Genomic DNA, 14,243 nt, shown 5'->3' with positions numbered 1-14,243 from the left:
GGCTGTTGCTATGCACATTTACATACATTTTTTGAATGTTTATTCACTTGTCTATTAATTCCTGTTGTTATCTTTGCAATATACATGATTATTTGGCTGTTGCCATGGGCGTTGTCTTCTTGCTAGGCTTATTTGTACACTTCTTGAATGTTTGTTCACTTGTCTAAGAATCCATGTGGTTATCTTTGTGAAATACACCACCATTTGGCTGTTGCTATGGGCGTGGTCACGGTTGCTAAGGGTATTTGCATACATTTTTTGAATGTTTACTCACTTGCCTATCAGATGAAGTTATTTGACCAAAATATACTCAGACTGGCATTTGGTTGTTGCTAAGGGCGTGGTCATGGTTGCTCGGGCTAATTGTATCAAAATGTTTCAAAAGAAAATCTGCAGAAAAACACTTCTAGAAACATCTCACCAAGTTTCAGTCTCATTGACAAAGTACTTTTTGAGATATAAGTTTTTGACCAAAATTCACATTTTACACCTAATTTGCATATCACTGATGAGATCATTATATGTTTAATATGTCTTTATCCATACACTCCCAGATACATCCCCGTGAAATTTCAGCCCAATCTGCTCAGTAGTTTTGGAATTAAAGATTTGTGACCAAAAAGACACATTTTTAGCCCTAATTTACATATTGCTGATGGAATCATCATGTCATGAACAATTTTTAATCTAAACGCCCCTAAGAATGTTCCAAAAAAAATTTCAGACCAATCTGCACAGTACTAGTAGTTTTGGAGAAGATTTTTGAAACATTTTTTACCCAAAAATGTCTTTTTTCTAATTTGCATATTTTGTAAAATTAGATCTGGGATTTTTTAAGCCACCTTCACACCAAATTTCAGCTCAATTGACCATGTTGTTTTGGAGAAGATTTTTACAGTATTTTTATCAAAAATAGTGCCAATGGCGTTGTAGCACAGCTGTACAGTTTGTTTTTTTAAATGTTTACCCACATGCTGATCCATGCTAGGTATACGTGTTCATTTGTTGAATGATTATTCAGTTGCCTATCCAATCCTGTTGTTATCTTTGCATTATACATGATCATTTGGCTGTTGCTATGGGCATGGTCATATTGCTAGACATATTTACGTACATTTTTTGAATGTTCATTCACTTGTCTATGAATCCCTGATGTTATCTTTGCAATATATGTAATCATTTGGCTGTTGCTATGGGTATGGTCTTGTTGCTAGGCACATTTACATACATCTTTTGAATGTTTATTCATTTGTCTATTAATCCATTATCTTTGCATTATACGTGATCATCTGGTTGTTGCTATGGTCTTGTTGCAAGGAACATTTACATACATTCTTTGAATGTTTATTCAATCCTTGTTGATATCTTTGCAATTTTGGCGATCATGGACGTAGACTTGTTGCTAGGCATATTTGCATACACTTTTTGAATGTTTTTTCACGTGTCTAAGAATCCCTGTTATCTTTGTGAAATACACCACCATTTTTGCTGTTGCTATGGGTATTGCATACGTTTTTGAATGTTTTATTCATTTGTCTATTAATCCCTGTTGTTATCTTTGCAATATACACGATCATTTGGCTGTTGGTATGGGCATGGTCATGTTGTTAGATATATTTGTATACATTTTTTTTAATGTTTGTTCACTTGTCTATATGAATAACTGTTGTTATCTTTGCAATATATATAATCATTTGGCTGTTGCTATGGGCAAGGTTTTGTTGCTAGGCACATTTACACACACTTTTTGAATGTTTATTCAATCCTTGTAGATATCTTTGCAATTTATGTGATCATGAGCTTAGTCTTGTTGCTAGGCATATTTGCATACACTTTTTGAATGTTTGTTCACGTGTTTAAGAATCCCTGTTATCTTTGTGAAATACACCACTGGTTTCGCTGTTGGTATGGGCGTGGTCATGGTTGCTAGGGTATTGAATGCATTTTTTGAATGTTTACTCACTTGCCTACCAGATGGTGTTATTTCATAGCATACTAAGCTTTTCTGTTATCTGCTGAACAGAAATTCTCTGGAAAGAATTGTCACCATAAGTTCAAAAATTATTGGTGTACCACAAAGAAGTCTTTTGTCATTTTACAATCAACAAATCGTGAGAAAGGCTCGTTCAATTTTAGATACAGACCACATTTTAACAAATGAATTCGATTTCCTTCCATCAGGAAGACGTCTTAGATGCCCAACTTGCAGGACAAACCGTCATAAGAACTCTTTTATTCCATCCGCTGTGCGGCTTTTAAATAAGACATTTTAGATACTCATTTTGTAGTAAGAATTGTTTTTAATCTTCTGTAACCTCTTATTGTGTTTTTTTTCTTTGTACCAGTCGGTTGCCTCTTATTTTCCGTCTATATTTGATGTGTATATTTGATGTATGTTCTGTCCGCCAAAATGAATTGCCCATTTGGGATAAATAAAGTTATTGAATTGAATTGAATTGAATTGAATTTCACCAAAACATACTGCCAATGTTTTGGTTTGCTAGGGCTAATTGTATCAATATATTTTGAAGAAAATCTGCTGAATAACACTTCCAGAAACATCTCACCAAGTTTCACTCTCATTGACAAAGTACTTTTTGAGATATAAGTTTTTTTTCACCAAAATTCACATTTTTAAAACCTAATTTGCATATCACTGATGAGATCATTATATGCATGGCTCGAAATTAACGCTGGTCTTGCATCCAAAAGCCACCACTTTTTCAATTTGGACAACCAAAATCGAAAAGTTGGTGGTCCATGTGGACCACCACTCAAATTTGGTGTGTTTTGATTACTTTGGTGATCTTGTTTGCCTTGTTTGATAAATGACCGAACATCACTTCCTTATTTGTTCTCCGATCTTGGCTACAAAGGCCAACTGAATCGCTGTATCGCCACCCCCAGCTGTCACTCATCTACTTATATTTTATCAAAAACCATTTCACCTACAAAAATGTATCCCATGAACAGGTAACTTATGTGAATACATTTCCCGGGGATCCATGAAACTAATGATAAATATGCAATAGCTACTTATCATATATTACGTTTTGCAATACTATTGGACATCACCATTGGAGATGCGGTAAGATTGAAAGTATATCATGAATAAATTATGATATTAAACGTCATAAAATGTCATGCGGTTGTGTAATATTTACCGAGATTCCAAAAATCGTAAGTCTGTGTTTGACTTAATATTAGGACCACATGGGAAAGGTCCTTTGATACTGAAAAGTTGAAATTCAGAATATGAGCGACGGTTTATTTAAGTGTGTATTCAAACGAGTCTGTTCTGAGGCAAGTGATGGCCCAATCTCAGCGGAAAATGCAAGCTCAAGTACGTCTATATCTCGTGGTGAGTGGACTTGCACGATCACAGAAACAATTTTACCCCTCATATACAGTTGGCTAAATATGTCAATAATATCGATATTATTGACATTTTATTGTATTCTGATAGAAACATTCTGATACATAATGATATCTCGGGAAACAAGTATCTTGTGCTCAAGTACCAGTACAAGCACCAGCATGGGCTGTACTACTGTGTACAGTTGACCCAGACATAACAGGGAAGTCATGGTGAGATGATCGAGAACCTGACAGTGTCCCAGCCCCGTCGTCACTTAAAAAACTGAAAGTGGTGAAGAAGTTCTGAGAGAAATGGAAGGCCACTCGCCCATGGTAAAAACATATAAAAGTTTAATTTTGCAGTGGCCACCACATTTTAGTTTGGACCACCAGAATGCAACCTTTAGTGGTCCACATTTAAATTTTAAGTTCAAGCCCTGATATGCTTTATCTATACACCCCCCCCCCCCCCCGATGCATCATCCCAATCTGCTCAGTAGAGTTTTAGCCCTAATTCTTAATCTAAACACCCCTAACAATGTTCCCGCCAAAGTTCAGACCGATCTGCCCAGTAGTTTTTGAGTTTAAATTTGGTCAAAATTACATTTTTTTACCCAAATTACACACCAGTGGTAAGATCATTTTGATTTGAACAATTTCCCAACTAGACACCTAAGGTAATACACCTACAAATATCATGGCAATCGTTCTGGCAGTTTTTGACTTTAAGTTGTTTACACACACACACACACACACACACACACACACTAATTTGCATATTTATGACCCAGCCAAATTCTCTTGGTCAAAATCAGATCTGGGTATTTTTAAGACACCTTCACACTAAATTTCAGCTCAATAGCCCCATCAGTTTTGGAGAACAAGATTGAAATACGAAAAGTTGACAGATGCACAGACGATGGATGACGGACAGACAGATGACAGTCAAAGGTCAGACATCAACCTACCCCTATAGCTCCGCTGACTGTCTTCGACTGAAAGGAAATGACAATGAAAATTATGAAAATAAAAGTGTCAGAATCCTTACCTCCAGCACATCACCTATAGCATAGATATGTGGTACAGTACTTTGTTCATTCTCACCAATCACATATCCATTATCATTTAACTGAACTGAAGTGTTTTCTAATCCTAGATTTGAAGTCAATGGTTCTCTTCCTGCAGTAGGCAAAGAATTAAAAGTATGTATGGTAATGCAATGACTGCAGTAGGCAAAGTATTAAAAGTATAGTAATATAATGATTGCAGTAGGCAAAGTATTAAAATATGGTAATATAATGACTGCAGTAGGCAAAGTATTAAAAGTATAGTAATATAATGATTGCAGTAGGCAAAGTATTAAAATATGGTAATACAATGACTGCAGTAGGAAAAGTATTAAAAGTATGGTAATACAATGACTGCAGTAGGTAAAGTATTAAAATATGGTAATACAATGACTGCAGTAGGCAAAGTATTAAAAGTATGGTAATACAATGACTGCAGTAGGCAAAGTATTAAAAGTATGGTAATACAATGACTGCAGTAGGCAAAGTATCAAAATATGGTAATATAATGACTGCAGTAGGCAAAGTATTAAACGTATGGTAATACAATGACTGCAGTAGGCAAAGTATTAAAAGTATGGTAATACAATGACTGCAGTAGGCAAAGTATCAAAATATGGTAATACAATGACTGCAGTAGGCAAAGTATTAAAAGTATGGTAATACAATGACTGCAGTAGGCAAAGTATCAAAATATGGTAATACAATGACTACAGTAGGCAAAGTATTAAAAGTATGGTAATACAATGACTGCAGTAGGCAAAGTATCAAAATATGGTAATACAATGACTGCAGTAGGCAAAGTATTAAAATATGGTAATACAATGACTGCAGTAGGCAAAGTATTAAAATATGGTAATACAATGACTGCAGTAGGCAAAGTATCAAAATATGGTAATACAATGACTGCAGTAGGTAAAGTATCAAAATATGGTAATACAATGACTGCAGCAGGCAAAGTATTAAAATATGGTAATACAATGACTGCAGTAGGCAAAGTATTAAAATATGGTAATACAATGACTGCAGTAGGCAAAGTATTAAAATATGGTAATACAATGACTGCAGTAGGCAAAGTATCAAAATATGGTAATATAATGACTGCAGTAGGCAAAGTATCAAAATATGGCAATACAATGACTGCAGTAGGTAAAGTATTAAAAGTATGGTAATACAATGACTGCAGCAGGCAAAGTATCAAAATATGGTAATATAATGACTGCAGTAGGCAAAGTATTAAACGTATGGTAATACAATGACTGCAGTAGGCAAAGTATTAAAAGTATGGTAATACAATGACTGCAGTAGGCAAAGTATCAAAATATGGTAATACAATGACTGCAGTAGGCAAAGTATTAAAAGTATGGTAATACAATGACTGCAGTAGGCAAAGTATCAAAATATGGTAATACAATGACTACAGTAGGCAAAGTATTAAAAGTATGGTAATACAATAACTGCAGTAGGCAAAGTATCAAAATATGGTAATACAATGACTGCAGTAGGCAAAGTATTAAAATATGGTAATACAATGACTGCAGTAGGCAAAGTATTAAAATATGGTAATACAATGACTGCAGTAGGCAAAGTATCAAAATATGGTAATGCAATGACTGCAGTAGGTAAAGTATCAAAATATGGTAATACAATGACTGCAGCAGGCAAAGTATTAAAATATGGTAATACAATGACTGCAGTAGGCAAAGTATTAACATATGGTAATACAATGACTGCAGTAGGCAAAGTATTAAAATATGGTAATACAATGACTGCAGTAGGCAAAGTATTAAAATATGGTAATACAATGACTGCAGTAGGCAAAGTATTTAAATATGGTAATATAATGACTGCAGTAGGCAAAGTATCAAAATATGGTAATACAATGACTGCAGTAGGTAAAGTATTAAAAGTATGGTAATACAATGACTGCAGCAGGCAAAGTATCAAAATATGGTAATGCAATGACTGCAGTAGGCAAAGTATTAAAAGTATGGTAATATAATGACTGCAGTAGGCAAAGTATTAAAATATGGTAATACAATGACTGCAGTAGGCAAAGTATTAAAATGTGGTAATACAATGACTGCAGTAGGAAAAGTATTAAAAGTATGGTAATACAATGACTGCAGTAGGTAAAGTATTAAAATATGGTAATACAATGACTGCAGTAGGCAAATTATTAAAAGTATGGTAATAAATGACTGCAGTAGGCAAAGTATTAAAAGTATGGTAATACAATGACTGCAGTAGGCAAAGTATCAAAATATGGTAATATAATGACTGCAGTAGGCAAAGTATTAAACGTATGGTAATACAATGACTGCAGTAGGCAAAGTATTAAAAGTATGGTATTACAATGACTGCAGTAGGCAAAGTATCAAAATATGGTAATACAATGACTGCAGTAGGCAAAGTATTAAAAGTATGGTAATACAATGACTGCAGTAGGCAAAGTATCAAAATATGGTAATACAATGACTACAGTAGGCAAAGTATTAAAAGTATGGTAATACAATGACTGCAGTAGGCAAAGTATCAAAATATGGTAATACAATGACTGCAGTAGGCAAAGTATTAAAATATGGTAATACAATGACTGCAGTAGGCAAAGTATTAAAATATGGTAATACAATGACTGCAGTAGGCAAAGTATCAAAATATGGTAATACAATGACTGCAGTAGGTAAAGTATCAAAATATGGTAATACAATGACTGCAGCAGGCAAAGTATTAAAATATGGTAATACAATGACTGCAGTAGGCAAAGTATTAAAATATGGTAATACAATGACTGCAGTAGGCAAAGTATTAAAATATGGTAATACAATGACTGCAGTAGGCAAAGTATCAAAATATGGTAATATAATGACAGCAGTAGGCAAAGTATCAAAATATGGTAATACAATGACTGCAGTAGGTAAAGTATTAAAAGTATGGTAATACAATGACTGCAGCAGGCAAAGTATCAAAATATGGTAATACAATGACTGCAGTAGGTAAAGTATCAAAATATGGTAATACAATGACTGCAGTAGGTAAAGTATCAAAATATGGTAATACAATGGCTGCAGTAGGAAAAGTATTAAAAGTATGGTAATACAATGACTGCAGTAGGCAAAGTATTAAAAGTATGGTAATACAATGACTGCAGTAGGCAAAGTATTAAAATATGGTAATATAATGACTGCAGTAGGCAAAGTATCAAAATATGGTAATATAATGACTGCAGTAGGTAAAGTATTAAAAGTATGGTAATATAATGACTGCAGTAGGCAAAGTATTAAAAGTATGGTAATACAATGACTGCAGTAGGTAAAGTATCAAAATATGGCAATACAATGACTGCAGTAGGTAAAGTATTAAAAGTATGGTAATATAATGACTGCAGTAGGCAAAGTATTAAAAGTATGGTAATACAATGACTGCAGTAGGCAAAGTATCAAAATAAGGTAATACAATGACTGCAGTAGGCAAAGTATTAAAAGTATGGTAATACAATGACTGCAGCAGGCAAAGTATCAAAATATGGTAATACAATGACTGCAGTAGGCAAAGTATTAAAAGTATGGTAATATAATGACTGCAGTAGGCATAGTATTAAAATATGGTAATATAATGACTGCAGTAGGCAAAGTATCAAAATATGGTAATATAATGACTGCAGTAGGCAAAGTATTAAAATATGGTAATATAATGACTGCAGTAGGCATAGTATTAAAATATGGTAATACAATGACTGCAGTAGGCAAAGTATCAAAATATGGTAATACAATGACTGCAGCAGGCAAAGTATTAAAATATGGTAATACAATGACTGTAGTAGGCAAAGTATTAAAATATGGTAATACAATGACTGCAGTAGGCAAAGTATTAAAAGTATGGTAATACAATGACTGCAGTAGGCAAAGTATTAAAATATGGTAATACAATGACTGCAGTAGGCAAAGTATTAAAATATGGTAATATAATGACTGCAGTAGGCAAAGTATTAAAAGTATGGTAATACAATGACTGCAGTAGGCAAAGTATTAAAATATGGTAATACAATGACTGCAGTAGGTAAAGTATTAAAAGTATGGTAATACAATGACTGCAGCAGGCAAAGTATCAAAATATGGTAATACAATGACTGCAGTAGGTAAAGTATCAAAATATGGTAATACAATGACTGCAGTAGGAAAAGTATTAAAAGTATGGTAATACAATGACTGCAGTAGGTAAAGTATCAAAATATGGTAATACAATGACTGCAGTAGGAAAAGTATTAAAAGTATGGTAATACAATGACTGCAGTAGGCAAAGTATTAAAAGTATGGTAATACAATGACTGCAGTAGGCAAAGTATTAAAATATGGTAATATAATGACTGCAGTAGGCAAAGTATCAAAATATGGTAATATAATGACTGCAGTAGGTAAAGTATTAAAAGTATGGTAATATAATGACTGCAGTAGGCAAAGTATTAAAAGTATGGTAATACAATGACTGCAGTAGGTAAAGTATCAAAATATGGTAATACAATGACTGCAGTATGTAAAGTATCAAAATATGGTAATACAATGACTGCAGTAGGCAAAGTATCAAAATATGGTAATACAATGACTGCAGTAGGCAAAGTATTAAAAGTATGGTAATACAATGACTGCAGCAGGCAAAGTATTAAAATATGGTAATACAAGGACTTCAGTAGGCAAAGTATTAAAATATGGTAATATAATGACTGCAGTAGGCATAGTATCAAAATATGGTAATATAATGACTGCAGTAGGCAAAGTATCAAAATATGGTAATATAATGACTGCAGTAGGCAAAGTATTAAAATATGGTAATATAATGACTGCAGTAGGCAAAATATTAAAATATGGTAATATAATGACTGCAGTAGGCAAAGTATTAAAATATGGTAATATAATGACTGCATTAGGCAAAGTATTAAAATATGGTAATATAATGACTGCAGTAGGCAAAGTATTAAAAGCATGCTGAACAAAATAAAAGCACCAATGGCATTGTAGCAGAATTATTGGTGGCAAACTGTAATTTTCTACTATGATTATGTGGTTTTGTTCCTAGGCATATTGCCATATTTCTTGAAGGTTTTTTTCCCGTTCCTACTCATCCATGGTGTTATATCTGCAATATGCACCACTGTTTAACTGTTGCTGTGGGCGTCACCTTGTTGCTAGGCATATCTGCATATACTTTTTGAATGTTTATTAATTTGCCTTCCTTTTCTGGTGTTATATTGGCAATACATTATCATTTACCTGTTGCTATGGCCATGGTCTTGTTAAAAATGTGTTTATTCAATTGCCTACCCATCCCTGTTGTTATATTTGCAATAAACCCCATCATTTGACTGTTGCTAAGGACATTGTCATGGTTGCTAGGGCCACTTATGTAAGAATGACACACTCACAATTTGAAGACTAACACTTTTAGAATCATTAACAATTTCATCCCCAGTAGTTTAAGAGGCAAAGTTCAATACCAAAATCACTTGCATCATTGGCAAGACAGGCAGACAGACAGACAGACAGACGGACAGGCACTTCACCGGAAAGCAACGTATGGGTTAATTTTGATTTGAACAATTTCCCAACTAGACACCATACATGTAACTAATATCCCCATCAAATACCAAGGCAATCGGTTCAGTGGTTTTTGAGTTTAAGTTCTCCACACACACACACACACACACACACACACACACACACACACACACACACACACACACACACACACACACACACACACACACACACAGGCTGACATCACGAAAACAACCTTCCCTTTAATATGGAAGGCAATAAATATTTAAATAATTCTGAACCATGTCCATTCAAGCTGCATTAGTTTTCAAACTTACAATAATTCAAACTCAGTTTAATAACTTAATACATTCCCATATTTTGCTGTCGGAAATCTGAAAATTACAACTAGTAAGTTTATTAGCCAGCCCAATCTTTCAAATAGTTTAACCTGTATCTGGATTATACCATATCACAGATGAGGAAAGGGTTGTCAGGGCAAATTCTCACCTATTGCCATCATGACAGTATCAAATTCCTGTTGCTGTAGTTGACCACTGTCAGTGTTTTGGTATGTGACAGCTATTTGGCCATGGTTGTCTTTCTTCATTTTGACTGGGACACAGGCCCTTAGGAAGTGGATACCAATACTCTCCATGTGTTCTGCAACATATCCTGACATTTGCTGGCAAACAAAGACAAGGCATAATTCATTCAGAAATTGATACAGGACAATATACCATGCATGAGCCATTTAGAACAAAAAATATGAACTACATACTCTGGTCATTCTATGTCACGACAACGTGCGTCTATACACTGGTTCTGCTGTGTTTGAAATATGCATTAAAACGTTCAAAATTACAATTACTTTCCCTAATTTTTTCTTTGATATTACTGGCACTTGTATAATTATGGCTATCGACTCATAGTTTACTCATATTTTCCTTGGTTGAATGAGGCAAAATATTGGGGAATAACATCTAAATGTCCTGTATCAGTGTATATGTCAATGTCCTGTATCAGTGTATATGTCAATGTCCTGTATCAGTGTATATGTCAATGTCCTGTATCAGTGTATATGTCAATGTCCTGTATCAGTGTATATGTCAATGTCCTGTATCAGTGTATATGTCAATGTCCTGTATCAGTGTATATGTCAATGTCCTGTATCAGTGTATATGTCAATGTCCTGTATCAGTGTATATGTCAATGTCCTGTATCAGTGTATATGTCAATGTCCTGTATCAGTGTATATGTCAATGTCCTGTATCAGTGTATATGGCAATGTCCTGTATCAGTGTATATGTCAATGTCCTGTATCAGTGTATATGTCAATGTCCTGTATCAGTGTATATGTCAATGTCCTGTATCAGTGTATATGTCAATGTCCTGTATCAGTGTATATGGGGCAATGGTAGTTTAAAAAACTATGTGGTATTATCATTATCTATCCACATGATTAGTTACTTCTTGACAGACACATGAGACAAGTAATGTGAGACGTGGTTAGAACTTGTTTGCAGCCTCAATAGGTGAAGTGATGATCAAATAGACAGACAGTCTATACTGAAAACTTCATACCATCTTGTCACCATTTCATTCTCAATAAAACTGAAACTTTTTCATTTTGAGCTTCATTTAATACTAGATCGAAGCATTTTGTGAATTTACCATTCACTGCATGCTCTAAGATAGTCCTGCTTGCAGACGGTGCAAGCAGAACAGATGACTTACTCTGTATGCAAACAGATAGTGCAAGCAGAACGGATGACTTACTCTGTATGCAAACAGACAGTGCAAGCAGAATGGATGACTTACTCTGTATGCAAACAGACAGTGCAAGCAGAACAGATGACTTACTCTGTATGCAAACAGATAGTGCAAGCAGAACGGATGACTTACTCTGTATGCAAACAGACGGTGCAAGCAGAACGGATGACTTACTCTGTATGCAAACAGACAGTGCAAGCAGAACAGATGACTTACTCTGTATGCAAACAGATAGTGCAAGCAGAACGGATGACTTACTCTGTATGCAAACAGACGGTGCAAGCAGAACGGATGACTTACTCTGCATGCAAACAGACAGTGCAAGCAGAATGGATGACTTACTCTGTATGCAAACAGATGGTGCAAGCAGAGCGGATGACTTACTCTGTATGCAAACAGATGGTGCAAGCAGAACAGATGACTTACTCTGTATGCAAACAGACAGTGCAAGCAGAACGGATGACTTACTCCGTATGCAAACAGACGGTGCAAGCAGAACGGATGACTTACTCTGTATGCAAACAGACAGTGCAAGCAGAACGAATGACTTACTCTGTATGCAAACAGATGGTGCAAGCAGAGCGGATGACTTACTCTGTATGCAAACAGATGGTGCAAGCAGAACAGATGACTTACTCTGTAAGCAAACAGACGGTGAAAGCAGAACAGATGACTTACTCTGTATGCAAACAGACAGTGCAAGCAGAATGGATGACTTACTCTGTATGCAAACAGACAGTGCAAGCAGAGCGGATGACTTACTCTGTATGCAAACAGACGGTGCAAGCAGAGTGGATGACTTACTCTGTATGCAAACAGAGGGTGCAAGCAGAATGGATGACTTACTCTGAATGCAAACAGACAGTGCAAGCAGAGCGGATGACTTACTCTGTATGCAAACAGATGGTGCAAGCAGAACAGATGACTTACTCTGTATGCAAACAGATGGTGCAAGCAGAACGGATGACTTACTCTGTATGCAAACAGACGGTGCAAGCAGAACAGATGACTTACTCTGTATGCAAACAGACGGTGCAAGCAGAACAGATGACTTACTCTGTATGCAAACAGACAGTGCAAGCAGAACGGATGACTTACTGTGTATGCAAACAGATGGTGCAAGCAGAACGGATGACTTACTCTGTATGCAAACAGACGGTGCAAGCAGAACGGATGACTTACTCTGTATGCAAACAGACGGTGCAAGCAGAGCGGATGACTTACTCTGTATGCAAACAGACAGTGCAAGCAGAACAGATGACTTACTCTGTATGCAAACAGATGGTGCAAGCAGAATGGATGACTTACTCTGTATGCAAACAGACAGTGCAAGCAGAACAGATGACTTACTCTGTATGCAAACAGATGGTGCAAGCAGAATGGATGACTTACTCTGTATGCAAACAGACAGTGCAAGCAGAATGGATGACTTACTCTGCATGCAAACAGACAGTGCAAGCAGAGCGGATGACTTACTCTGTATGCAAACAGACAGTGCAAGCAGAGCGGATGACTTACTCTGTATGCAAACAGACGGTGCAAGCAGAACGGATGACTTACTCTGCATGCAAACAGACGGTGCAAGCAGAGCGGATGACTTACTCTGTATGCAAACAGACAGTGCAAGCAGAACGGATGACTTACTCTGTATGCAAACAGACAGTGCAAGCAGAACAGATGACTTACTCTGTATGCAAACAGACGGTGCAAGCAGAACGGATGACTTACTCTGTATGCAAACAGACAGTGCAAGCAGAACGGATGACTTACTCTGTATGCAAACAGACAGTGCAAGCAGAGCGGATGACTTACTCTGTATGCAAACAGATGGTGCAAGCAGAACAGATGACTTACTCTGTATGCAAACAGATGGTGCAAGCAGAATGGATGACTTACTCTGTATGCAAACAGACGGTGCAAGCAGAACAGATGACTTACTCCGTATGCAAACAGACGGTGCAAGCAGAACGGATGACTTACTCTGTATGCAAACAGACAGTGCAAGCAGAACGGATGACTTACTCTGTATGCAAACAGGACTAGCTCTGAGATGAATAGTCAGAATACATGGTTCACAGGCATCATTCAAGAATAAATGAATCTCTTGGTGTATACCAAGTTTACAATTCTCTTCAATGACATAACATTTGTATCAAACACTTTTGCAATTGTGTCTCTGTCAAGTTGAAAATTAACACTGTCGTTCATGTCAACTTAACTTGTGCACTGCACTACCGTACCATACGAGTAGTGTAGTTTTTTTGTACACTGTATGGAAGGTCTAACTCTGAGAACCGTCAGCACAGAGATTCACTGGAGTGCATACTTCCAGAGTGACTACCATAGAAATCAAAAGCCAGAAAGATAACATTAAACCACAGTAGAGTATTGTCAACAGTCTTTTTGACTTTTTTGTAATTTATCTGTGATAGAATATGGTTAAACTATTCGTGGACACTGTATTGACACTATATAGGTGGACACTATATCTATCAGACATTATAACAGTATCCAT

The 14,243-nt window shown here is 35.9% G+C and overlaps 1 protein-coding gene across 1 annotated transcript in view; it reads right to left on the bottom strand.

The window, feature by feature from the left end:
• The window catches only part of LOC144449837 (thioredoxin reductase 2, mitochondrial-like), a 60,758-nt gene that overhangs the window by 14,575 nt on the left and 31,940 nt on the right, over positions 1 to 14,243 (bottom strand). Inside the window, exons 10-11 of the mRNA XM_078140411.1 lie at positions 10,466 to 10,640; positions 4,406 to 4,536 (exon numbers count right to left, since the gene is read on the bottom strand). Coding sequence (XP_077996537.1) covers positions 4,406 to 4,536; positions 10,466 to 10,640 — 306 coding nt within the window. The remainder of the gene's footprint in view (positions 1 to 4,405; positions 4,537 to 10,465; positions 10,641 to 14,243) is intronic.

This window comes from Glandiceps talaboti, chromosome 18, assembly GCF_964340395.1.
Source record: "Glandiceps talaboti chromosome 18, keGlaTala1.1, whole genome shotgun sequence".
Classification (NCBI taxonomy): Eukaryota; Metazoa; Hemichordata; class Enteropneusta; family Spengelidae; genus Glandiceps; species Glandiceps talaboti.
The sequence above is the reverse complement of the archived record's forward strand: the minus strand, read 5'-3'. Positions and strand labels throughout refer to the sequence as shown.